A 26,362-nucleotide genomic window follows, 5' to 3' on the forward strand; every position below is an offset into this window, starting at 1 on the left:
ATCTATCATTCTTCTTCCCTAAATTTTTTTTTTAGCTTCTCATTACTCTTACCACTTAATCCTATATTATCTTTGTTAAAAGTCTCTTTGATTGGCAGCATGATTTAGCATTGTCAAGTGCAAAAAAAAAAAAAAAAAAAAAAGAATTGTCAAGTGCACACCCAATAACTATATAAAAATATGCATCTATCAGTTTGAACCAAATGGTCATGTCTGATAAGGAAGATTTCAGACTTCTGAGTCTCCTTTGATGGTCACTTGAAATCTCATTGAATAGGAGTCTAAGATTTTCCCATCATGACTTGTGATCTCTTTTTTTCTAGCACAGAAAAAAATTGTGTGAATTGATTAATATTTATTTGTTGAACAAGTATAAATGCCACATTTCAGGTGTTTTGATATTGTTAGGGCTCTAAAAATGGATATGATAACTAAACTTGAAAATCCAACTGTTTTCTTGGGGAAAGAAAAGAGGATATATGAAAAGATAATGAAAGAAGGCAGTCTTGTGAGACTTAGCACATAACTCCCAGTGGGTGGTGGCATCGTTAGCACTATGTTGTAAAGCTTATTTAATGATTGAGAATTTTTTTAGATTTGTCGGAATATGGATAATGAGAAATTGTTTATATCCTGAAATAATTATCTCTTTATCTTTCCTACCTTTTTCTACTGTGTAGGATCCAGTAATTCTGTGGACTGTTTTAGATTATTCAGAGAGTTTTGCCTTGTTTTGATCAGTTTGTGCTATTTACAGTCATAGGAGTGGGAAAAACAACAATGGCATAGTTTTAATTGCATAGGTTTGGTAGTTACCGCACCTGGGTTTGAATCTTGGATCTGCCATTTTATGCCTTTGTGACCTCAGGCAAGTCACTTAGCTTCTCTGAGCCTAGTTTGATGTCCTATAAAATGAGAATTTTTTTATAGATTAGTGAGGATTGCTTGGATTAACATGTATGCATAAAAAGCTCAGTGTGGTCCTTGATATATAAAGTTACTTAAGTATTTGTTGTTCTTGTCAGAAAGCACAGCCCAGGCCTCTTCATTTTAGTGGTTGAGGAAAAATTCTGAAAGATGCATTGCTGATTGATGTGATATGTATTCTAGATAGAAAGTTCATTAACTGCTTTATCAGAAAGGTTTATGGTCATTCAGCTTCTAGATCTGTTTTTCTCACATCCAGATACATTTGATCCCAAATAGAGTGTTGAATTTTGGGGAGGGAAGTACAAAATTGGGAAGTGATTAAAAAGCAAACCTCACAAAAAAATTTGCCATCTGATGAAATTGCCATCATGGATTTTTTAAAAACTCCCCTTTCCTGAGATACTAGAGCAAAAAAAAAAAAAAAAAAAAAGGCTTTTTAAAAAGCTGAAGGGGGGTCAGGAAAAAAACCTTAACAAGTAAAAATGAAAAGGGAACCACCAGTTCTCTCAAGCATCCTAAATATTTCAGACCCATTCCATGTACACAATTATAACACAAAGTGATATAATTTCTATTAACTTCAGAGTCAGTATATACACCTGATATAAGAAATGATAGATGCTAGGCTTGTTCCATAAGTTTTATTGTAAAATTATGTTGCTGGGGTCCTTTTTTCTTCATTGTCAGCACAAATCCTTGTTTATTAAAGATTTAGCTTGAAGGAAATTTTAATTAATTACAGGTGCAGTAAATCCTGCCTGGGAAGCTGCCGTGCTGTGTTTACCGTGAATGGCCTTCATGTGCCTGTGCTTCACTCGCTCTCCCCGCTGCCTGACAGTGTGATTTATGGCTGTTGTTTTCTACCAGTCCACTGTTTGCCCTCTAGGAGGGATTGGTCTCCTGAGCCTCCATAATAACAGCAGCATTTCCACAGACATCTTTTAATGACAACAGCACTGCATTCAGTAAGTCAGGCTAATTGCAGATGTACCCTATTAATTGCAAAAACTAGGAGAGGTTACATATTTTACAAGCTTTTAATTTGAAACCGCCCGAGATGATTTGTCTTAAGTGTTTGGATAGAGACGTCCATAATATTCAACAATTCACCATTATTGAAACTCCAGTCGAGGCAGTTATAGAATTCTGAGATTGAATCAGGTGAAAACAAATAGTGTGAGGTGTAAGTGGCTAAGTGGAGATTATTTTTGCAATGGAGACATTTTGCACAACTTACTCTTTTTATAAAAGCATTTTCTTAATTCTTGTTAATTGTGCATCTCTTTGAACACAGTAGGAATTCTGTATTTCTGTAGCCAGCATTACAGAATATTCCAAATAAACTTTGATTCTTAAATAAGCAAAAGAAACTACTCATTGCTCCATTAGTGTACATTTGAAGCTTGGCATCCCATTTATTTAACTAGGGTAAAGCTCCCAGCTACACAGAGTGGTGTCCAGAACTCACTCTGGGATTGTATTTCTTGAATGTTAATGGGATGGCCATGGCTGGTCTGTGCATCCAACAAGAGTTCCAGGAGCCATGAGCAAGTAGACCCATATTTTCAGGTTTGGCTATACACAGTGGACATTTTACAAATATGAGTGGTAATTTAACTTCCACTTTCTTTCAAGCCCCAGATAGCCGAAGTTGTTTCCTCTCACTATCTGAGTGCACATGGCTTGTTCCTAGAGTGGACTTGGGCATAGTCCCATGGCTCAATTTGCTATTGCCTTACCCCACTTGCTGGTATGGCTTCTCGCAGCCCCTGCTCTCTTGGAGGGGAAGATAGTGATAGACTCAGAGGGGAGCTGCCTGCCTACAATCTCAGTAAAAAAAATTAGATGTGGAAGAGCTATAGAAATCAGCTGGCTTCTCAAAGTTATGGAACTGGCCAGTTGAGGTACTAGATGTGCAGCCTGTTTCTCTGGTCAACATTTTTCTACACTGGGCATCGGCAGCCAAGGCAGTATCAGTGTAGTCCAGTGAGTGGGATGAAGGTGAGTCCTGGGCAAGCCTGTACATGTTTGCAAGGCTGTGCACCCGAGACATTTACTGCTTCATTTTCCTAAGATAAAAATTAGAACATGGTTAAAACAGGTGTGACCTTCATTATAGTACTATACAGAGGTTGAACTTTGTGAATGGGATGATGGAAAAGAGTGGTTATAATAATACAGTTCTCACTTGTCGAACCTTTTTAAAGGTCCCAGGTATTGTTTTGAATCTCCAAAACAATTTTATTAACTCTTTAAATGTGGAGTGTGTTATGACACATGAGAAGATAATTCTTCTCTGTTTTATTTCTTCAAAATTTTTTGTGCTCTTTGCACTCTTTTATGCTCTGTTGAATTAAAAAGCATTTTAATCCTAGTTCTTGGAGATGATATTAGTAAAATTACCATTTTTTAAAATATTTTGAATTCTATATAGTTTGTATGAAATGGTTTTAATTGCTTGATGATATTAGACTTTCCAATATTTAGCTATTCTGATATTCCTTATGATAAGCCTTATTAGGTTAATGTATTGCTGGGCTTTAAAGTAATAAATTTTTGATTTGGAGGTATGAACACATCTGTCAGTTTTGGAGACTGGGTTTTGCTAGCCTTGTAATAAGGATTTGAAATGCATTCTTTTTCTGTATTTGGGAACAGTTCTATAGCTAGTTCTATTCCTGTGTCACTTATAGAAGAGCATACATCTTTTTCAAGTTCTTCAGTATTATTCTGCTCAGTTGGTCTAATTTTTCTTGGGTCCATTTTCATTAGGGTAATTTTTTTGTAACTATTGTCTTATGTCAAAATGTTCAGATTTTTTTGGCACGTGGTATTGGTTAACATTTTTGTATTCTCTACATTGGTTAGAATGTAGAGAATTTCTAAAGCTGTACAATGAGAATGAGTCTGTTCTTCTGGCTGAGTTTTCAGAAATTGGTTTGGTCTTTTCAGAGAGTTTTTTTTTTTTTTTCTCCTCATCAGTTCTGCCAGGTTTTTTTCCTGTGATTTTTTTTTCTTTTTTCTTTTTTTATTCTGTCTTTTCTCTTTTTAATTTATTGGGTTGATTATACATATTGATCTCGGCTTTTTAAATTTTTTTACTTTTTCAGATTTTAACCTTTCTGAGTAGCATATTTGTAAAGAATGGGTATTTTTGATTCCTTTTTTTTTGGAGGCAAAGAGTAGGAACTATGGAATGAAATTGACCAAATTATGCCATGTGCATGTATGAATATATCACAATGAATCAACTCACTTTTATGTATAATTATAAGGCACCAGTTAAAAGTAAATAAATAAATAGATGGAAGACCAGTAGAGGAAGGGGGAGGGAAGAGTGAAGAGAAAAGGGAAATGTTGAAGGGGGAGACCAGGTATTCTTTGTGCAGGCTAAGGCTCTGTTGATAGCTATGAAGGGAGCTTCTTGGTGGCACTGAAAGCCTTTGTGTACCAATTTTTAAAACTGTTTCCTTTAAACATTCTTTTCTCAGAAGCTGTGGTCAGGCCTCAGGACAGGTTGTGGTTCTCAGGGCTTTGCTTTTGTGTTTGTTGCTGTGTTTTTTGACAGGTAAAGGTGAATGCTGCTTCTTAGTATTTTACTCCCTTTAAAATTTAAAACATCCCTCTTGTTTCTGTTCACTTGTTTATCTCATGTTCATTTTGCTAAAACTACCCTTTTTTGTTTGCAGTTCTCAGTGTATCTTTGATTAATTCTGTTTCAGCTTTCATTGTGGGCCTGGTTTGGGTCTCCTTTAAACTCAAGGCTAGAGTTTTGCCTTACTCCAGGGAAAGTCTTGCTGTTAATAATCTGCCATCGTGGTGACCTCTGGTATATCTTTAATCTGCAACTTACTAGCTTGTTTTCTGTTTCTTACATTTTCTGTTTTTTTTTTTTTTTCTATTTTTAATACTTTTCCCCCTATAGTGGTCTAATAGTTCTATATCCTTTATCTTTTCTAGTGTTTATATAGAGTCAGCAACCATTAGTCAGTAATAGGCTTAAATTTTTGACAAGTGTAGTTTAACATATTTTTCTCTCACAGTTAAGACTTAGTACAGTATCTATTCTGTGTTTCATTTTGCCTGTGGATAGGGTGTGGTTTATAATCCACTTTTATTTTCCACCAATTTTACTCCAAGTTATATTAAGCTAAGCAGGGATTATAGTATAATTTAAAATATGTTTTATATTTTAGATCATTTGTTAACAGTTTCATTTATATTTGAAAGTGTTTAATATTTAGACTATTATGTTCTAATAATTTATTTTAAGATACGTAAGTATGTATATTACATTTCCCCATTTTAAATTTTTAAAAAATTTATTGGTGCGTTATTAGTGTACATATTAATGGAATTCTTTATTATGTAGTCATGCTTTATTTTCCCTTTTAAAGTTTTTCTTTGTAGTATAGTAAGAGGTAGTACAGCTTAATACTTAATAGTTCCAGCTTTGGAATGGACGACCTTCTGCTTTGGAATTCTGACTTTACCACTCCCATCTTTGTGACGTGGTATATTGGTTACTAAACCCAAGCCACAGTTTCTGCATATATAAAATGGGGTTAGTGGTGGTTGCTCTGTCCTCACTCAGCGAATTGCTAGGAGCATGCTGTCTCGAGAACATATAGGGTAGAGAGTGTTGCTTTAGCTCTTCCCAGAGGGCAGCATCTGCCTATCTGTGCACACCTCTCAGCTTCTGAATTCAGCACACTGTGTATCTAGCCAGCCTCTGGTTGGCCTATATTCTGAATCTTTGCCTATCTGAAGCTGGAATTTAAAAATTTTTTTCATCAAGCATAGCTGCTTGTTGGATTGATGCAGAATTCCAGGGTCTCCACTTCTCCTCTCCCCTGAGAACTACATAAAGATTTTTTTCCTTTGCTTTTTGACATATTTAGTGTTATAGAAAGAAATGCCCAGTGCAGGAGGTCTTTCTTCTCTGAAAGGAATCTTCTCTTTCTCTGTTTTGTTTTGGTCAGAAGCCATGGCATTCTCTTTCTTTTATTTCTCTTTTTAGAATTCCGACATCCAGAAGGATGTGCCTTTTCAGTGTTTCTACCTGACATTCTGGGATTTTTTTTTTTCTTTAGACTTACATCTCTCCTCAGTGTATTAAGTTTTTTCCTGTTTATATCCTTTTCACTCTAGTCTCCTGGAATTCATGTTATATATGGTTAGAAGTTCTAAATTTGACTTCCTTATCCCCATGAAGTTTCTTTCATTTTCTTTCTTTATTTTAAAACAATTAATCATTTTCCATTCACCTTGTTATTTTAAGTTTAACAAGGGTGGAGACAAAGAAGAATGAAAATTGAGGGCTTAACGTATTATAACTTACTCTTATCTTTCTTTTTGAGAGCTCCCCATTCCCTACCACCAATAGCTTTATTAGTCAGTGTTTACTGCCTTACAGATTAAACAAATGTAAAATACACTTTTACTGCTGAAAAGGTACTATTTAGGATGTGTGTATTATGTTTATACATTTTTATAAAGTGCCCTAAATTGTGTCATGATTGAAAGGGTGTCACTTTAAGTCATGTTCACTGTATTTTACTTCCTTTTTAAAATGGGCCTTCCTATTTTATTATGATTTTAGGAGAAACTAATTCGAGATATTGCTCATTGTCATGGAATTTTGATAACTTCTTATTCCTACATTCGTCTGATGCAAGATGATATTAGCAAGCATGACTGGCACTATGTGATCTTGGATGAAGGACACAAAATTCGAAATCCAAATGCTGCTGTCACACTTGCTTGCAAGCAGGTATGACCTCTCATAACAAGGAGTTTATAGGTTGGCAGTAGTATTTAATTTAGAATAGGCTTTCTGCTTTTAATAACACATTAATTAATTCCTTATGCTTAAGAAATTAAAAATATACATTTTACCTAAATGTAGAAAATTCTGTATGCTCACCCTTAATTGTCTTTTAAAACTCTGATTGTTCACATTACTTAGTGTCTCTTATAAGGATCAGTTGTTAGAATGTAACCAAATCCTACTCTAACCTATATTATTCAGCATGATATAAGAAAAAAATTCCCCCATTTTTCATCTATATGTAATTAAAGAATTATAATTGCATAAAATGTTTTGAGGAGGACGAAAATGATATAAGAATTAAAATGGGTAAAATGTGTTAAATAATGGTATTACATGGGAGTGTTTGGGGGCAGTGATATCCATCATCTGTTAAAAGGCGAATTTATTAAGAAGGTGCTTTATTTCCCAAACTAGTTTCGCACACCTCATCGGATCATCTTGTCTGGCTCACCGATGCAGAATAACCTCCGGGAGCTCTGGTCCCTCTTTGATTTTGTCTTCCCGGGGAAGTTAGGCACATTGCCTGTGTTTATGGAGCAGTTCTCTGTCCCCATCACCATGGGGGGATATTCCAATGCTTCTCCAGTACAGGTAATGTAGTAGGCAGGTGACAACTTTGGCATCTTAGTATTAAAATGTTGTTACTAATATTGTATTTTGTATTTTGTAGCCAAGTCATTCAGAATGTAAGGGAAATGGCCAGGCTTATAAATTGGTATCTGATAAAAATCAGATAATTATTTCTGCTTGATATACTTTTCCAGATAAACTTTTTTAAAAATCGTGTAAAATATTTACTTAGAGGAACTACCTAAAATTAAACTTTTCTTTGCAGAACAGAAATGAAAATTTTGGGTTGGTTGTTCCTGGGTTTTTTCTGTCAGATAAATTAAAAAATGATACTATGTGTGATCACAAGAACAGTGAGAAATCATGAAGTGAGAGCAAATCAGTTCAGCATATAATTTAGTGCAAATTGGGTAGTACATCTTATGAAATAGTGAAAGACTTAAGAAAGGGGACACCAGGACAGATCGGATTGGATTGTTAGGGGAAATGATATGTCCCTTATCCCAGTTCTGGGTAATAGGCCATGGAGAATGAGTGCCTTCTCAATGAGGCAGCAGCTAGAGTATAGCCACACTTCATGGCTAGAACAATGAAGAGACTTGCTTGGTTGGACTGGAGATGTTTATTTGGTGGAAGGTAGTAGGAAGTTGTGGATGCTGGAACTGGGGCCCAGAAAAGGAGGCAGTGGTGCTCAGGGACAACAGGAAGGTGTCTGAGCAGGCTGCTGGAAGATGGTGGTTCTCAGGGATTGCTCAGGCTGCAGTAAGGTCATGAGGAGAGAGGCTGGAACTGAGGGACCTTTGGGGACTTTTGGTAGTAAGGACAGTGAGGACATGAACTTGGCTGGTAGTCTGAGAAAGACCATGAGGAACAAAGAGACCCAGGTGGTGCTTATACTTCAAGCAAAATGTAGAGACTAATAGAATAAAGGAAATGGTGGGACGGGGGTTGTCATAGGTAGGAACCTTAGGAGCTAAAGCTAACCTGACGAAAATTTGTGGCCTTTGGGGGCAGGCTCCAGCCTTAAAGGGAGGCAAGGTTTCTGCACAGCCCTTCTCAGGTGGAGGGTGCAACTGTGGGGGCATGCCTGGGCCAGGAATAAAGTCTTCCATCAAAAGAGTTGCTCACATGTTTTGAAATATTTAACTAGAAAAAGAATTTTAGACCATTTTAATACCTTTACATCAGTACCTTTATCTTTAATACCTTTACACTTTAAGATCGAATGATTTTTTACTTAACTTTTGCAAGGGCTCTCTTCTTCCTCTCAACCCCTGCTATCCTTCAGTTAAACCATTTTTTTTCCCTTTTAACTTGCCATTTTAAATCATTTCGAATTGAATGAAATGTGGCAAGAATTGTAAAAACAAACTCGCATGTACCCTTCATCCAGATTTACTGATTATTAGCTTTTTCTAACATTTTACTACATTTACTTATCATCTTTCCATCTCCTCAAATAGATATCCACAGATTAATGCTATTTTTTTTTCTGAAACTTCTGAGTAAGTTGCAGTATAATGCCACTTTCTTTCAATCCTTCAGTGTGTTTCCTAAAAATAAGGGCAGTTGCTTACATAATTATAGGAGGCAATTTAGCATTGATACAGTTGTGTTACCTAATCTATTGTCATTCATATTCTGCCAATTGTTCTCATAGCTTCCATGTCTCTTTAGTCTCTCTCTGTTAATCTGGAAAAGTTTCTCTAATCTTTCTTTTGCCTTTCATGACCTGGACAGTTTTTAAAACTATAGACCTATTATTTTTCTAGACTATACCTAAGTTTGGGTTTCTCTTTTGTTCCTTCATATTTGGATCAGATTATACATTTTTGGCAGAAATATTGCAGGAGTGATCTGTCTTTCTCAGTGCATTCTACTTGGCGACACCAGCTGTTCGTTTGTCCCATCATTGGTGACTGCTTGATAAAGTTTTGGCTTGATTTCTAAACTCTGAAGTTATACTTTTGCTTTGGAATTAGTCTTTTGTGGAGAGACATTTTGAGAACATGTAAGTACAATCTTTCTTCCTTGAAGTCTTTGATTCAGGAGTTTGTGTAGTAGTTGTCCTCCCCCGCCCCTCATCATCTGCAAGGCTTGTGTTCTAAGGCATCTGGTGGATACCTGAAATCAAGAGTATCCAACTCTATGTCCTGTCTTTTGTGATATTCCATTTAATATTTTTGGACTACAGTTAACCTCTGATTCTGAAACCATGCAAAGTAAAAGTGCAGATAAAAGAGGACTCCTTTTCCCTTTCTAGTGTTTTTAATTTGCTTCTTTTTGTGTTAGAATAGGGTTGCCATGTGCTATTGAGTCCTAAGAATAAAAGATTGTTCATTGGTAATTATTGTGTCAGGCTGTGGGCTAACATGACGAGAGGGCTCTGGAAGCCATAAGCTTCCATGAATAGTATTTCTGGTCCAGTGTGGGGCATACAAAAGGAAAATGGTAAATGAAAATCCCATAACCGAATAATGAGGACTGTGACTAGGGGAGATATCCATTATCAGAGACTGTAGTGCTCAAGAAAGTCCTCCTGAAGAAGAAATGAGGAAGCCAGGACTAATAGGGCTGAGGAAGGTAAGGGCAGAACACCAGTAGCCCACAGGGTGGTGCATTCAGCTTTGGTATGGAACTTCAGAACTGCAAAGAACCTCAGGAGATGTCTCATTTTATAGTCAAGATAACTGAGACTCCTTGTTTTGGTGACTTGTCTAAGAGGCAGAGCTGGGGGATTATAATCACCTCTCCATCTTGTCAGGAAGAAGATTGATATGTGCAGTGAGGTATCCATTTTCCATAGCACTGGGGGCCTGGGAAAGTTAGAGAAATACAGTTAGATCACCCCCTTATTATTATTATTATTTTTAATAACAGGCAGCCATGGGAGCCAGGTGGGAATTAAATATAAGATCATTGCCTTGGAGTTGGCCTGCAGGAAAGAGCAAAGCTGAGGGACTGGCCCCTCCCAGCCAGCTCTGTTTTAGTTTACTAGTATCTACAACCAGCAGGAGAGAGATGTGGGCAAAGGGAGGATGTGGGATATCTCCTCAGCATATTGAAATACTTGCTTCCTCCGTGAGACCATAATGTATTGTTAAATTCTGAAATTTAATCATCTCTGCATCACAAATCATGTACTTCATGATTATCTTAAACGTAATTTTGATCAGCATCCAATGATACACTTGAGGTGCTGGAGATATAAAAGTTGTTGATTAGTTGAATTCTTTGTTAGTTTATGTTATCCCAGGTAACACCTTTTTTGGGGGGTGGGAGTGCACACCCATTCACATGCCTACACACTGTACATGTATGGACATGGGCTTGAGTGAGATGTTCTTATGCTTTTTAAAAATGTTTTCTTTTTTTACATGTTAATATTTTAACTTGAACTTTTCTTTGTGTATTATGGTCAAGCTCCTCAGTATCATTGATTTTATAGCTAATTTTTTTGCATTAAAACTTTGGACTTTTTTCTTGTTCTGTGAAATAGTAATTTACTTAGTTCTTAAGCCTGTTTTTTTAATTATTAATAATTTATTGAAGTCTTTGTTTGCTTTTAAGTAAATTGCAGAGGGAGGGGTTTCCTGGGCTATGGGTCTTTGTTTTTCTATGTACAGTTAATACCCCTCTCGTGTGACTGTGTCCATTACGAGAGCCATATGTTCCATTTTAGGCTAGAGTGACCTTTCATTTCTGGGATCATAGGGCTCCTCTTGAACTTAGTCTCCTAAGTCTCCAGTGGGCAGTAATCTCTGCTTATTAGCTGGTGGCTTCCATTGCTTCAGCTTCCCCCACACTTAGCTTTTGATCTTCAGTCTTGCAGAGTAGCATTTCCTTTGTAGCTTTTGGAGAATACAAGATTATAAACAGTCTTGTTTGAAAGCGGTTTTTCCCTGGAGGGTGGTTAAGAATCACATAAATCTCTACTTTAAGGTCTAACTATATAATAATAACTAAAGCAAATATTGAAGAGGAATAAGGTACAAAATTATTGGGTTTTCTTTTGTTGTACATTTTAGTTAATGAGATCAGTTTTGCACCTGGTGATATTATGAAAGCCACCATCACCTAAAGTATACAGAACTTTCACAAATTTTTTCAAGCCATTTTCTGACCATTTCCAACCACTTTTGTACAACCATAGTCATTCTTTTTGTTTTTAAGCAGTGGAATCTGTTCAGAGGTAAGAACAAATGCATTCCTTAGATGTAGTAATTTCTCCTTTTTCTTTTATTACAGGTGAAAACTGCTTATAAGTGTGCATGTGTCTTACGAGACACCATAAACCCATACCTTCTGCGGAGAATGAAGTCAGATGTCAAGATGAGCCTTTCTTTGCCAGATAAAAATGAACAGGTCTGTAAATATAGAATTTAACCAAATAGTCCTCAAGCACAGGTGTGCCTGCCCCTTCACTCTGATTTTCCTGTGTATAACAGATGAGGGGGGCTGGGGATGTGGCTCCAGCAGTAGCATGCTTGCCTAGCATGCGTGCGGCCCGGGTTCAATCCTCAGCACCACATACAAACAAAGATGTTGTGTCTGCCGAAAACTAAAAAATAAATATTAAAATTCTCTCTCTCTCTCTCTAAAATAAATAAATAAATAAGGTTCAGAATGAAACAAAGATTTCCTCAGGAGATTGGTACATGTGGATGTGTGGGTAAAGAGGGATTGCTGTATAGACCTGACATTTCCTTAAAAAAAAAAAAAAAAGATTAGGCCAACAGGTGGGTCCTGTTGCTGCAAGGCAGGCTGGTCCTAATTTGCATGTGACAGGTGTACCTCTGTGGCATCTGCCCTCAGTTAGACTCTTCCTCTGACCCATGGACTTTGTTTTCTCTCTCTTAACACATGGATTTCTTTAACTACTTTTCTTAAAAGCCTCATTTTCCTTAGGCCCCCAGTTCATTCATACTATACATTGTATTAGATGCCAACCATGTTTTCAGCATGATTCAAGTCTCTGGTCACATTAGGTAGCAGGGCAAGTTATCATGGTTCTCACATTTATTCTTAATGTAGAGAGAGACTCACAAATAAGTATAGAAGATGGCAGGTGGTTGAGTATGGAGAAAATTGAATCTGGGCGAGGAGATGGGGAGTGCTAGGGGCAAGGGTTTAGGCTTTTTATGAGATAGTCTGAGAAGATCTCTGATCCAGTGGCATTTGAGCAGAGACCTACAGAAGGTATGCGAGTGAGTTGTATGGGAGTTGAAGAAAGACTATTCCTAGGGATAGACTGGAGCAGTGCATTGGTACTCTTGAGGACCAGTAGGGAAGCCAGTGTGACCAAAGGAGCAAGGATAAGAACCACAGGGAGGAAGCCAGACTACTGGCTAGAGGCCAGATGTCAAGGCCTGCTGGTCATGGGGAAGACTGTAGATTTTACTTTTTGCAAGGCGGAAAGTCATAGGATTATACTGAGCAAAGGATTGATGTCATTTGACTTGGTGTCAAAAGAATCGTCCTTCTAAATTCCATCCTGGTATTCTGTAATCTTAAAAGATAATTGTACCTTTGCTTGGCACCTGTAAATGCATTATAGATGTTGGATGTTTAAACTGAATAGGACTTTTGACTTCTGTCATCAAGGCTACTTTTCCTTTCATTCTTGCCTCTTCTCTTCCCACCACACTTATCTCTACTTTGAGCCTTTTATCTTCACATTCTCTAAACATTCTCCCCTTGTAGCCAAGTCCCCAAACCACAGTTGTCTGAGCTGGTTAATTCCAAGTCAGCCACTGCTGTAACATTTTATTTGTCCTTTTTCAGTCTTACTCTCTTCTGTTTCACACCCATGACTTTGGTCATAAACTGGTGCAGTTGATGTCTGACAAGCTTCCCACCCAACAAGACTTCCTGCACCATGCAGTATTTCCCATTGTTGCTGGATTAATTTTGCCCAAGGTTATTCCTATCAACATACCTTCACTGTTCCTTTCCCATCACCTGTTTAAGATCACCAATTTGATTTATTCACACCATTTATTTTCACTATGGAATCTCAACTGTGTTTACTATGCCATAGTCAAACGAATCACTTTCTGCTTCTTCAACATGTGTCTCTCTTCTTTGCTTTTAAGTCCCTCCACCTGAAGATTCTGACACACTCACTCCACCCTCCAAAAAACACACGCAGAGAAGTTTCTTTATTAAGATCCTCCGAAGGGGCTGGAGTTGTGGCTCAGTGGTAGAGTACTTGCCTAGCATGTGTGAGGCACTGGGTTTGATCCTCAGCACTACATAAAAATAAATAAATAAAATAAAGGTATTGTGTCCATCTACAACTAAAAGTATTTAAAAAAAAAAAAAAACAAGTGTATGATTGCACAAATGGTGTGACTCCACATCAGGTACAACCAAGAAATGAAAAGTAGTGCTCCATTTGTATAAAAAATAATTAATTAAGCAACAACAACAAAAAGATCCTCTTAGTCTCTCTACTAGACTGGAAACTCCTGGAAATCTGACTCTGTATAACCATCTAAAAATCCCTTGTAAAAAATATTACAGTGATTCCTAGGTGCTAAGCACCTGGCAAACTATTGGTTTAGTTTTCTTTGTGTTTTAGAGGAAGGGCTTTTTTTCTGTTGTCCTTGAAATTAAGACTGAAATACAAATGTAAGAAATTGAGAATTGTAAACCCTGAGGTTAATATTTTAGAAAGACTACTCATGCCACAAATGAAAGTTTTTTGAGGGAAAGAAAGTAGAAGCAGAAGGATAAGTTAATGAGATCTTCCAAAATCTTTGGAGAGAAAATGTGGCTTGGACTGGTAGAAAGTTGGGGCTGACAGAAGGTACTTGAAGGGCCCAGTGATGTCCAGATTTCCCCCTTAGGATGCTGGGATATATCTATTGCTATAGAGGCTTCAGAAGGACATGACTGACAGGTTTAATTTATGATGCATGTGAAGTGCCTATGCAAACACTCCCTTGGCCAAGAGGCTGTTGCAAATGAGTCTAGAGGTTTGAGGAGGATCTTAGGATGTAACTAACACCTATGAGCTAGGAACATGTTAAACAGGGATTGGTTTGCCCGTGGAGTAGGTGGAGAATGAGAAAAGACAAGCAGCCCAGAGGAGCACTAACACCTAAGAAAAGGGTAAAAGAAAAGAAGCTAGCTAGGAAGATAGGGAAGCCCGGGCAGACAGGTAAGAGTTGGGTTAGGAGGAGTGGAGGCCAGGGCTGCAGAGCAACAGGGTGAATGGACTGAACTGGAAAGAACCTGATGATTTTGGCAACTCTGAAGTCATTAGTGACAGACACATAGGAACAAAATCAGTGGCATCAGTCGGGGTGCCGATCAGACTTGCTATCTGCAGAAACACCTAGGTGAAACAGTGGAATGGAAGTAAGGATTATCCCCTATTATTTCAGGAAGTTTCCTCCCTTTTTTAGAGTGTCTAATGGTCATGGTTTTCAGATATGGTGCAAAGGTTGAGGAGTTAACATTGATCCTGTATTGGATTCTGTTCCTCTGGAATAAGGGAAACTAAGGTGAGGTAGATGCAGAAGTAGAAACATTTTAGGGAGTGGAAACTAGGGAATTCTGCCTGATTCTGGTGGCTTCAGGTTTGATTTTTATCATTTTGTTTTTATATGATTGCTTTTAAATAGAAGTTGAGACAACGGTGGCTGAAGTGGAGTAGCTTAGGGAAATGAGTGTTGGCACAACAGTTCTCATGCTGCACTGGGCTTTAGGAAGGTACTGGGCAGGGTGTGTGTAGAGGCGTTCTCTGAAACAAGAAGTGGCAAGCTGCCACAGGATGGGAGATGGTGCTAGATATTGACCATAAAAAGTCGAGAAGGCAGGTGGGAGAGTGGATCTGCCTCTGGGAAATTCATATGGCAAGTAGATTGAAAAGGGCCCGTACTGGTGACACAGGGTAGCTGTCTGGCCATACAAGGGTATTTGACTGGCCACAGAAGAAAGTCAAGCCATGAGGTGATGGTGGTGAATTTAGAGAAAGAGAAAGGTTGAGAGATAGGAAGTCCATGAACCCAATGGCATGGAGTAATTGACCTCAGAGATGAGTCTAATTAACTTATGAACTTCAGGAAAAGAGGAATTCTAGGTGAGGTGAAGGTCCCTGTCAGGTCTGCTGAGCAGAGTGCACATAAGGGGCATGGAAGGTGGAGTAGTCTGGGCACGTTGAGGCCAGGAATGGTCTGTACTTGGATCCTGAACTTGGCCTGTGAACAGGAAGCTAGTCTTTAGGGACTGTTGGGGTAATAGGGCAGGGACCAGGAGATAGGTAGATACAAAAATGGAGAAATGGTCTTTGTTCAACAATGAGAGGTATCATCATTTTTTGTTGTTTTAGTAAGTAGCTTTGTTAAAATTGCACATGTTGTATTCTTTTGATTAGGGAACCAAATGCTTATGTTGTAATATTTTAATTACTTTATTCTAATAATTTTTTTTAAATTATACTTTCTTTGTTTTTTCCCCCTGTAGGTCTTATTTTGCCGTCTTACAGATGAGCAGCAGAAAGTCTACCAGAATTTCATTGATTCCAAAGAAGTTTACAGGATTCTCAATGGAGAGATGCAGGTCAGCCATAGAACAGAAGCTGTATAACTTGTGTATGAGAAGAGGTGGGGGAGAAAAGGAAACTGGTGTCTAGAATGTGCCAGGATTTCTATATCATGTCATCTCAGTTGATTTGTTGGTGAGCTGTGGGGAAGTATGAAGTCAGAGATCTAGCATGAAGACAGTAAAGTGCAAAGGAGGGAGGTCACTAGTGGGAGATTGGTAGCCATGAGCTATGGAGCTGGAACCCAATTGTGGGTGTGACCACGAGGCCGATAGTTCCTGTGGCTCTCAAGGGTCTCACCTAGCAGGTGGATGAGTGTCAGGTACATTGCTGGGTTGTCCTGGGAATGATGGCAGAAATTATATATAATGAGAGGATTATGAGGATTCATGATTTTCATCAGTTTCTTAAGGGAGTCCTGAACCCTAATAAACATGAATCACTACCAGGTTAGAAGGAAATATAATTCTGATTTAAATGTCTCTGGTTCTAATTCTCATCATCCCCAGTGTGTGTAAAGAATTTATGGGCTGGGATTGTGGCTCAGCGGTAGAGCGCTCGCCTAGCATGCGCGGGGCCCTGGGTTCGATCCTCAGCACCACATAATAATAAAAAAATAAAGATGTTGTGTCCACTGAAAACGAAAAAATAAACATTAAAAATTTTTCTCTCTCTGTCTCTCTTAAAAAAAAAAAAAAAGAATTTATGTCACTCTATTCCTTCCAAAACTCTAAAAACTCCTTCTGTGGTTGTCCAGAATTCAGAAGTAGATAATGTCTTCTTAGAAAAAAACCAAAATAACAACAATGGAAAAACATTATATAACTAAATGAGTGTGCTAGAATTTAGCTCTCTGGAACATGTTACCATGGTGGACTGTCCCTGGGAACTTTTTAAATAAGAATGTGCTGCTGAGATTGTATGCTGGAAGCTAGTATCTAAATGCTATTTAGATGGCATGTGCTTCTGCTGGGTTAGGAATTTTCTGTGACCCTTTGAAAACATTTTGGTGAGAATTTTGACTAAATTTCAAGCCTTGAAGAAGTGAAAGAACACATTAAATTTGTGTATGTTCCATTTCATCTCTACTGCAGTACTGTTGTATTTGAATCCAACCCTGTGGTCTAGTGGAAGAATAGCTAAGTATTGGCATCTGCAATGATGAGGTTTTCAGGGACTGGGGCTCCCATGCAGAATATAGGGAAACAGCCCCAGAGTGCTGGTGTGAGTGGACACATTGAGGAAAAATCATTTTTACACATTTTTTTCTACAGTAACATTGTAACTATAGATAGCACTAAGTGCTCACATACATATATGTGGTTATATGTATGTTAAATAAGTAGGTGCAGAATATAATCAGCATTTAGTCTAAAGCTGTAGGGCTTTAGACTAAACTGTACCCCTTCTTTGTGTATACCCTGTGAATTTTGTCTTATTGATTTGATATATAAGATTCCTAAGGCTGAGGATGCTCACTCTGCTTGCTGTCATCCTGAGCAAGAGCCATTTCTGCGAGGTGCTTTCAAAACAAGCCTTAGGAATCCAGGTTTAGGAATACAGACCTTTCTGTATCCTTTAATCCATGCTGAGCTTTGAAGTCATGGTCCTTGTCCTGTCCCATTGGACTAGTGATGTGTGTGGATCGAGATGAATGCAGGCAGTGTGGCTGCCTGTGTTCATAGTATCTGAGTGCTTGTGCTTCCAGATTCAGTAGTTTCTTTCATTCTTTTAACTACATCTGTTTCTTACTTCATCAGTTACTGATATATATAAAGGCTTCTAAATCATTCACATTTCTTCAGCTCTTAAATCTCCCCTTCACTTCTTCATTTGCCTCCAAGATCAAAATGATAGATAGAGAATGCAAGCCACACCTGTAAGTTTCAATTACATTACAAAGGTAAATAGATAAATAGAAAATTAATGTTGATTGTGTATTTTATTTAACCTAATATATCTAAAATATCATTTTAATGTATAATCAAAGTTTCAGAATGATTAATGAGATATGTTACTCTCCTTTTTTTGTATTAAGTTTCTGAAATTGGGCATATATTTTGCATTTGCAGCACATCTCAATTCAGACTAGCCACACTTAATGTGCTTCATAGCCTCATGTGGCTAGTGGCTACTCTGTCAGACAGTGCAGGTCAAAAGGAAAAAAATGAGTTAGAGATGTCTCTTTGGGAGTTTTCACAGATTTCTGATTTGTTCAGATCTTTTATTATTTGCTTGTGTAACTGTTTGGGGGTTTAAACTGTCATCCCTTTGATTATTCACTTAATTTATTAGCTCTTTTTTTCTTTTTGGTACTGGGGATTAAACCCAGGAGTGCTTAACCACTGAGCCAATTCCCAGCTCTTTTTATTTTTTATCTTGAGATGGGGTCTCCCTAAGTTGTGTAGGGCCTTGCAAAGTTGCTGAGGCTGGCCTTGAATTTGTAATCATACTATCTCAGTTTCCCACACTGCTGGGATTACAGGTGTGTGCCGCCACACCCAGCTGATATCTCTTTTTCTACTTGAGCTCTCATACTAATGAATTTTATTTGAGTCACACTCTGAAATCTGTGAGAAGGCCTGTTCTTGCTGTTTTGTTAATGTCCTCAGGCAGGGGCTGAGGCAGGGGTTAGGGAATACTTACCCCAGCCTCTTATACTTTTCTGTTGCATGAACCTTTCTTCATATCCTTCTCATTTATGCATTTGTCATGCAGATTCATTTTCTTTTTTTAGTTATAGGTGGACACAGTATCTTTATTTTATTTGTATGTGGTGCTGAGGATCGAATCCAGTGCCTCATGCATGCTAGGCAAGTGCTCTTCCTTTGATCCACAACTCCAGCCCCAGATTAATTTTCTGATGTAGTAATAATATACAGGTAAATGAAACTTCAGCCTCTGACTCACACATTCAACTGCAGAATTTCATTGAGTTGCTTAGGAATGTAATATTTAAATATATCTGATAGTTAACATGACTGATTTCTCTAAATTTAGATTGGTATGATATTTCAGATTTTTATTTTTAAGGAGTCAGTTTTTATATAAAGATTACAATGCAGTTAACCACATACCATTTTTTACTAGTAAAGAAAGTAAATTATCAGCAGTTGAATATGACCCCTGTAGACATGTTCAGTCCAATAGAATTGTTTTGTTTCCAGAGAATTGCCCTATCAGGGATGAAGATGAGCAAAAGTTAATGTCTTCCAGCTCCTAATAATGCGATTAGGGAAGAAAATAAGAAGCTAGTAAAGAATGATTTTTTTTAATCCATGTCACGTATGGAATAGCCTCCTTCCCTTCCTTCTTTCCTGAATATTATTTTTACATGGGTAATCTGAATGCACGTATGTTCTTTTGTATCACAGATTTTCTCTGGACTTATAGCTTTAAGAAAAATCTGCAACCACCCTGATCTCTTTTCTGGAGGTCCCAAGAATCTCAGAGGTCTTCCAGATGATGAACTAGAAGAAAATCAGTTTGGATACTGGAAACGTTCTGGGAAAATGATTGTTGTTGAATCTTTGTTGAAAATATGGCAAAAGCAGGGTCAGCGAGTGTTGCTGTTTTCTCAGTCAAGACAGGTGAGTGAAAGAAAGAAGTTCTATCTGTTCTTCATATAAGAAAGAAGTCTGTTCTTCATGCCTTAAAAATAGAATATAATAGCCATGCACAGTTGCACCTGCCTATAATCCCAGTGACTCAGGAGGCCGAGATAGTAAGATCGTAAGTTTGAGGCCAACCTCAGCAACTTAGGATCTCACTTATTTGCTGAGGGTTGTGCTATCTCAAAATGAAAAGGGCTGTGGATATAATTCAGTGGTTAAGCAACCCTGGATTTATTCCCCAATACAAAAAAAAAAAGGAGTGGTGGTGGTGGTATATAATAAACTAAAATGCTTCTAAAGCAAGTCTGCCACTGTTGTTAAGATGGCAGCCTGCAGATCTCTTTAGGAGTTTGGATCTTTCTCTAGAAATGGCATCTAGAATTGTTTTGTTGTTGTTGTTGTTGCTGCTTTTTGTACTAGGGATTGAACCCAGTGGTGCTTAACCACTGAGTCACATCCCCAGTCCTTATTTATTTAGAGACAGGGTCTTCCTAAGTTGCTTAGGGCCTTGCTAAGTTTCTGAGACTGGCTTTGAACTCATGATCCTCCTACCTCAGCCTCCTGAACCACTGGGATTACAGGCGTGCACCACTGTACCTGACTAGAGTTGGTTTACCAAAAAAAAAAAAGAGATATGATTCTGGTATTAAGGTGAGTTTGGGCCTGAGGTAGGGCTACTTAAAAAGTTTTAAGAACTAATCCCAAGGAAATAGGCCCACTGGGGAAGATATGGCTATTTATACAGGTAGAGAAAGACTCACCAGGATGTATATCTTATTTGCATGCTCTTTTCTTCCCATCAAACAGATGCTACACATACTAGAAGTGTTCCTGAGAAGCCAGAAGTATTCCTATCTCAAGATGGATGGAAGCACTACCATAGCATCAAGACAACCATTGATTACAAAATACAATGAGGTAACAAGGAGTCAGACTGTGCTGCTGTATGTAGAGGGACAAGAGTGAATACATCCACAGCCACCTGAGCAGTGTTTATGTTTCCTAGGACTGGGTAGCTGCTGAAGGGAGATGTTGTGCTTCTGTGCACTTCAGGATCTTTGGGAAGTGGGATATGCATGTACTTAAAAAATGTCCTTCTTGAAAACCCAGTTTTGTTTTTTTTTTTTTAAGATGGACACAATATCTTTATTTTATTTGTATGTGGTGTTGAGGATTGAACCCAGTACCTCACAAGTGTGAGGCAAGCACTCTACTGCTGAGCTATAATGCCAGCCCCGAAAACCCAGTTTTTAAATGTTACTAATATAATTAGTTGAGTAGGAATTATGAGGTGAGCCTCGTTCACCAAAGGTTTCTGGGACGTCACCATTCCTCATACTGGGAACAGCCTAGTAGTCCACATATAGAATATGTGTTTGGCAGAAACAAAAAGCTGTAGCTAGTCTCAGATGTGTCTGCTAAGTGCCATGTGTCTTTCCTGTAGGACACGTCCATCTTCGTGTTTCTTTTGACCACGAGGGTTGGTGGCATAGGAGTCAATCTGACTGGGGCCAACAGAGTCATCATCTACGATCCTGACTGGAACCCAAGCACTGATACACAGGTCTGTCTTTTACTTTAAAACCAAAATGTGTTAGTAGAAATGGAGTTTCTCGGTTAACACTGTGATCATTCTTTGATGTTCTAATTGATTCACAGTCCAAATTTTGGTAGTTTCCTGTTCTTTTACATGAATGAACACATCCTTTAGGGTTCCATAGGCAGAGGAGTTTTCAGCAGTTTACCACAGCATCCATTTCTAGATATGGAGTAAAAAGAGCACAAGCAAAGTTAGGATATTTTTCAGATCTAGATGTCTTGGTTCAGTTTTTGGCAACTGACTGTTCATGTCCTTTAAAAGGCCTTAAGTGTCTGTGGCCTCATTAGTCAAAATTTTATCTCAGAGAGTGAAAGCACTGACCAGCTGTCTTTATTTCTAATCAGCACTTGCAGGGGAAGGGTCCTCATTAAGATCTCTCTTTCTCTGTTGCAGGCCCGAGAGCGAGCATGGAGGATAGGCCAGAAGAAGCAGGTGACTGTGTATAGGCTTCTGATGGCAGGCACAATTGAAGAGAAGATTTACCATCGGTTGGTATAGATGGCTGCCCAAGTTTTGACTATGCACCCAGAGTTTTGAGCAGGGAGTATTTTTAAGTGTTGTTTTAAAAATAAAATAATTGCTATAACTTAAAGGATATAGTTTTTCTTCTATTGTGATTTTTTCTTTGACATAAGCATAGATGGCTTAATGGTGAGTTTTCAAAAATGTCTTCAAATTTGATCATCATTGTACCTTATTCTACTTCAAAGTCCACTTATGTGTAAACTTGATAATCTTATCTGAGAGAACTGTTTCTGCCTGCTATAGTATTCCCCTTTTGGAGGTGGGAGTTTGTGGGATTAAACTCAGGGGCACTTGACCACTGAGCCACATCCCCAGCCCTATTTTGAATTTTTATTTAGAGACAGGGTCTCACTGAATTGCTTAATGCCTCACTTTTTCTGAGGCCGGTTTTGAACTTCCAATCCTCCTGTCTCAGCCTTTCGAGGCGCTAGAATTAAAGGCGTGTGCCACCGTGCCCTGCAATATTCCACTTTCTTTTAGGAAAATTGTGAAAAGTGGCAGAGTTGAAGTTAACATTGGCATTTTCACATGCCTTTCAGGTGTGATCAGCATAGTCTTGGGCTCAGATGCCTCTTGGAGAGAGGTTGATGGGACATCTGTTTTTTCCTCTATCTTTCTTTAGAATGCAGGGGTTTTCAGCAGTGATAAATTCAGCAGTCCAGACTTTGCCACCCACTGGAGAGATCATTCTTATGTGCTATACCCTAGTTGCTAAGGGGAAGCTACTACTCTCCACTGTGCCCTGGATTATTCCTAGAATGTTCCATGTCCTTAAGTCCTATTGTGGAGGATTGGAGATGAGTTGGATTTTGTGAGAAGAGAGGTTTAACTTGGGGGAACAGTGCTGCTTTCTTGAGATGACTGTAAGAGGGACAATGGTATGGGGCTTTGGCACAGAGTGTGGATCAGCAAGTGGGAACTGACAGGGCAGGTCAGAGTCAGGACTTTGCAAAACCCAGGTCAGTTTCCTGAACCCATCATAGGAAGGTCAGAGCAGGGCAGGAGATGGGACCTTTGGTCCATGAATCAGGGAGACCCTTGCAGCTTTGAGAAGCTTTTAGCTGCATGAATGTGTATGAAAAATATTTTTTGAAATGTTTTAAGGTTGTAAAAGCTCATTTTAATAAGGTATTCTTTCAAATCTAAATTCTATGAAACATGGAAGATCAACTGATATATACATCCAGAACTATAATTTTATAAGACCGAAAGTTTTGGGGATGATTTAGGCATTTATACAGATGCAGTTATATCTCATGTTGTTTTATAACTGAAGTTTTGAAGTGTATCTAACATTATTTTATACTAGCATAATTTTTATCTTTATAGACAAATCTTCAAGCAGTTTTTGACAAACAGAGTACTAAAAGATCCAAAACAAAGGCGGTTCTTCAAATCGAATGATCTTTATGAGCTGTTTACTCTGACTAGTCCTGATGCATCACAGAGCACTGAAACTAGTGCTATTTTTGCAGGTATTACATAAAGTCATTTAATTCAGAATTATCAATTTTATATGAATAATGTAATGTAACATTAGTGTTGTTTTCCCTCTTTAAAGGAACTGGTTCAGATGTTCAGACACCCAAAAGCCATTTAAAAAAAAAGATTCCATCAGCCTTTGGAACAGATAGTGGAATTCCAAAATGCAGAAAATTTCCTGATTCTGATACATCTATAAACGATGCCTTATTGACTGAAGAGAAATCTAAGGCAACAGAAACTGAAGGAAATACAGAAACTTCTACTGAAAGTAATCCTTTAAAAAGTAACCCTCATAGAAATGGGAACGTAACTAGCAGTGATGGGCTTGGAGAAGAGACAAAAGCAGTATCTGGACGGGAGGAGCCAATAGTGATTAGTGGAAATAGGGACTGTTCAGATTCTGCAAGCATTGGTGGAAAATCCCAGCCATCTGGTGAAGAAAGCACCGATGAAAAGCAAAGTCCTTCTTATAAAGGAGAAAGCTCCCAGGTTCAGTCAGAACGTCTTAGGAAGAATGAACAAATTGAAAGTCATTTTTATAAGCACAAGTCAAAAACAAAACATCATAATGTGTCAGAAGAAGAGATCTCAGAAAAACATCTGCGGCAGCAGCCAAAGGCCAAAAACTCTAAGCATTGTAAAGATGCCAAGTTTGAAGGAATTCGAGTCCCACACCTGGTGAAGAAAAGGCAGTACCACAAACGAGACACTGAGCCTGCGAGTGAGGCCCAGGAACGGAGCAGTGATGATTATGTTTTGGAAAAGCTTTTCAAAAAATCAGGTAATACTTTAGATGCATTTACCAACAGGTGCTAGGAACAGAGAACAAGAAGCCATTTTTAGTGTGGCATCCTTTAACTGATGATACAGAGGGGGGTCATAACCAGAGATGTTTTCCTTCTAAAATTTAGATTTCAATTGTATTGACATTCTGAAAATTATATTTACCCCCTTTTCTGAAGAACTGGAGGAGTTTGAAACTTTGGGAAACAAATAACCACTCACAGGCAAGATGTAATGTTTTAAATAGACATGTTCTGTCTGAACTTTAATAGGCAATTTCCCAGCCAACTACATAGGGTCCTTTCCATACTTGTGATTCTTCTTTTAGACTGAGAAGTATTAATCATCATTCTCAGCAGCTTGACTTACTTTATCAATCCTAGAATACATAGTAGCATTAGAATTCCCAACCTTTACCCCCACAAAAGACAACCATACTAACTAGAGTTCAATATTTTTTTATATTTCTTTTTGTCTTTGGTCTGGAGTTTTTAGTCCACACAATATGGTCAAAAGTTTCTTAGTTCCTCTTTTTCCTCTCCTTTCTCTCTGTGTCACAGTTGATAACACAGGTTAGTTTATTTCTGCTTTTATCCATTTTAGGGTCCCCCTATCCTTGTTTATTTTACTTTTTGAATATATAATACATTAATATAAAGTTATAAAGGTCAAAACTATACAAATAGATATATTCAAAGAATACCTTCACCTACATTCCATCACTTCCTCCCCAGTTATATGTGTTTATACCTCTTCTTTCCTGTGTTTCTTTGTGTCAAAATATATAGCACATATTAGTCTGATACAAACGGTACCTCCTATAATATCTTATATTAACCTTTTAAAAACTGTCATACATCCTGACAGTCACTCTGTATTTATTAATAGAAAGCTTCCTACTTTTTTATTGCTATTATGTGGACATACCATAGTTTATTCACATTTGAGCATTTAGATTATTAATACCTTTTTTAAATCTTCACTTTGCAGTAATCTTGTGTTCATGTTATGGTTTGCATCTGGAAATGTCCCCCCTCCAGAAGTTTTCATGTTAGGCAACGCAGCAGTGTTCAGAGGTGAAAAGATTGGATTATGTGGGCTGTAATCTTATCGATGAATAAATCCATTGATAACTGAACTATTGGGTGGTATTAATAGGCAGGTAGAGCATGGCTGGGGGAAGTAGGTCATGGGGTATGTGTCCTTGGACTGTGACTCTCTGTGGATCTTTACTCTTCTTTTTGCTGCCACAAGCTAAGCAGCTTTCCTCTGCCATGATATTTTTGCCTTGAAGCCAGCTATGACCTCTGAAACCATGAACCAAAGTAAACTTTTCCTCCTCTAAGTTATTCTTGTCATATATTTTGGTCACAGTGATAAAAAGCTGGCTAGCATAACCTATATACTTTAGTACTGTGTTAGAGATAAAATTTTCAGAGAAAATTCCTGAAAGTGAGATTGCTGCATCAAAAGGTAATATATATATATATATATATATATATATATATATATATATATATGCGCGCGCGTGTGTGTGTGTGTGTGTGTGTGTGTATGTATATGTATATGTATGTATATGGTTTTTTTTGTTCTTTGGAGATAATGTCCTTTTCCCTTTCATAAGGTTTATATCAAATTGAATTGTCACCAATAATGTATAAGTGTCTGTCCCAGACCCTTGCTAAGAGAGTTTGCTCTATGTTTAACTTTGGCTATCTAAAATTTGAAGAATGATACCTTGTTTTATTTCACTGAGTGAAGTTGAACAACATTTATAGAACCATTTATATCTTATTCCTTTTCTTTTTTTTTAAATTTCCATGAGAATTGTTTGTTTATGACTTCTGCCTGTTTTCTAAATCAGTTTTTTGGCCTTTGTTCCCCTTTAAGTTTTTTTTGTTGTTGTTTTAATAAATTCAAACATTCCTATTTATTGATTTATTTATCATATATGTTGCATATATTTTCTCAATTTGTCTTGTTTTACTTATAATGATTTTATTGATGAAAATGTTATCTAGAAAAATATACAGGGCTGTGGATATAGCTGAGTGGTAGAACACTTGTCTAGCATGTGCAAGGATCTGTGTTTGATCTCCAGCCCCTTGAAAAACAAAACAAAAAAAAGGTAATTCAAATTTATCAGTCTTACCTGTTATTTATTTTGAGTCATGGATAACAAAAACATTTTCTACACTTAGATAATAATGGAATTCACCACATTTTCTTGAACTTGTATCATGTTTCACCACATTACTTATATGACTTTTTTTTCTACATTTAAGTCTGTCTAATCCACTTGGATTAAGTAACTCCTTACCTTTTCCAGCATCGTTTATTTAAAATCTGTTTTTCTCCAGTGACTTAAGATGCCACCTTTATCATATAGAGCATTTCTATATCCTTTGTAGATTTGGTGACTAATACCCTGCTTTATTTATTCCTGCCTTGGCAACACACTTGGAATTAAG

The 26,362-nt window shown here is 37.6% G+C and overlaps 1 protein-coding gene across 4 annotated transcripts in view; it reads left to right on the forward strand.

Annotated features, from left to right (window-relative positions):
- The window catches only part of Ercc6 (ERCC excision repair 6, chromatin remodeling factor), an 81,467-nt gene that overhangs the window by 46,548 nt on the left and 8,557 nt on the right, over window positions 1–26,362 (forward strand). For 3 of the 4 annotated variants that reach the window (XM_071611277.1, XM_071611278.1, XM_027947932.2), the window contains 10 exons: window positions 6,533–6,703; window positions 7,178–7,354; window positions 11,582–11,698; window positions 15,806–15,901; window positions 19,259–19,474; window positions 20,306–20,416; window positions 20,943–21,062; window positions 21,492–21,586; window positions 22,953–23,098; window positions 23,185–23,889. In XM_071611277.1, the coding sequence (XP_071467378.1) occupies window positions 6,533–6,703; window positions 7,178–7,354; window positions 11,582–11,698; window positions 15,806–15,901; window positions 19,259–19,474; window positions 20,306–20,416; window positions 20,943–21,062; window positions 21,492–21,586; window positions 22,953–23,098; window positions 23,185–23,889 (1,954 nt within the window). The remainder of the gene's footprint in view (window positions 1–6,532; window positions 6,704–7,177; window positions 7,355–11,581; window positions 11,699–15,805; window positions 15,902–19,258; window positions 19,475–20,305; window positions 20,417–20,942; window positions 21,063–21,491; window positions 21,587–22,952; window positions 23,099–23,184; window positions 23,890–26,362) is intronic. The other variant, XM_071611279.1, reaches the window with a different exon arrangement.

The sequence above is a fragment of the Marmota flaviventris genome, chromosome 4 (assembly GCF_047511675.1).
Source record: "Marmota flaviventris isolate mMarFla1 chromosome 4, mMarFla1.hap1, whole genome shotgun sequence".
Lineage (NCBI taxonomy): Eukaryota > Metazoa > Chordata > Mammalia > Rodentia > Sciuridae > Marmota > Marmota flaviventris.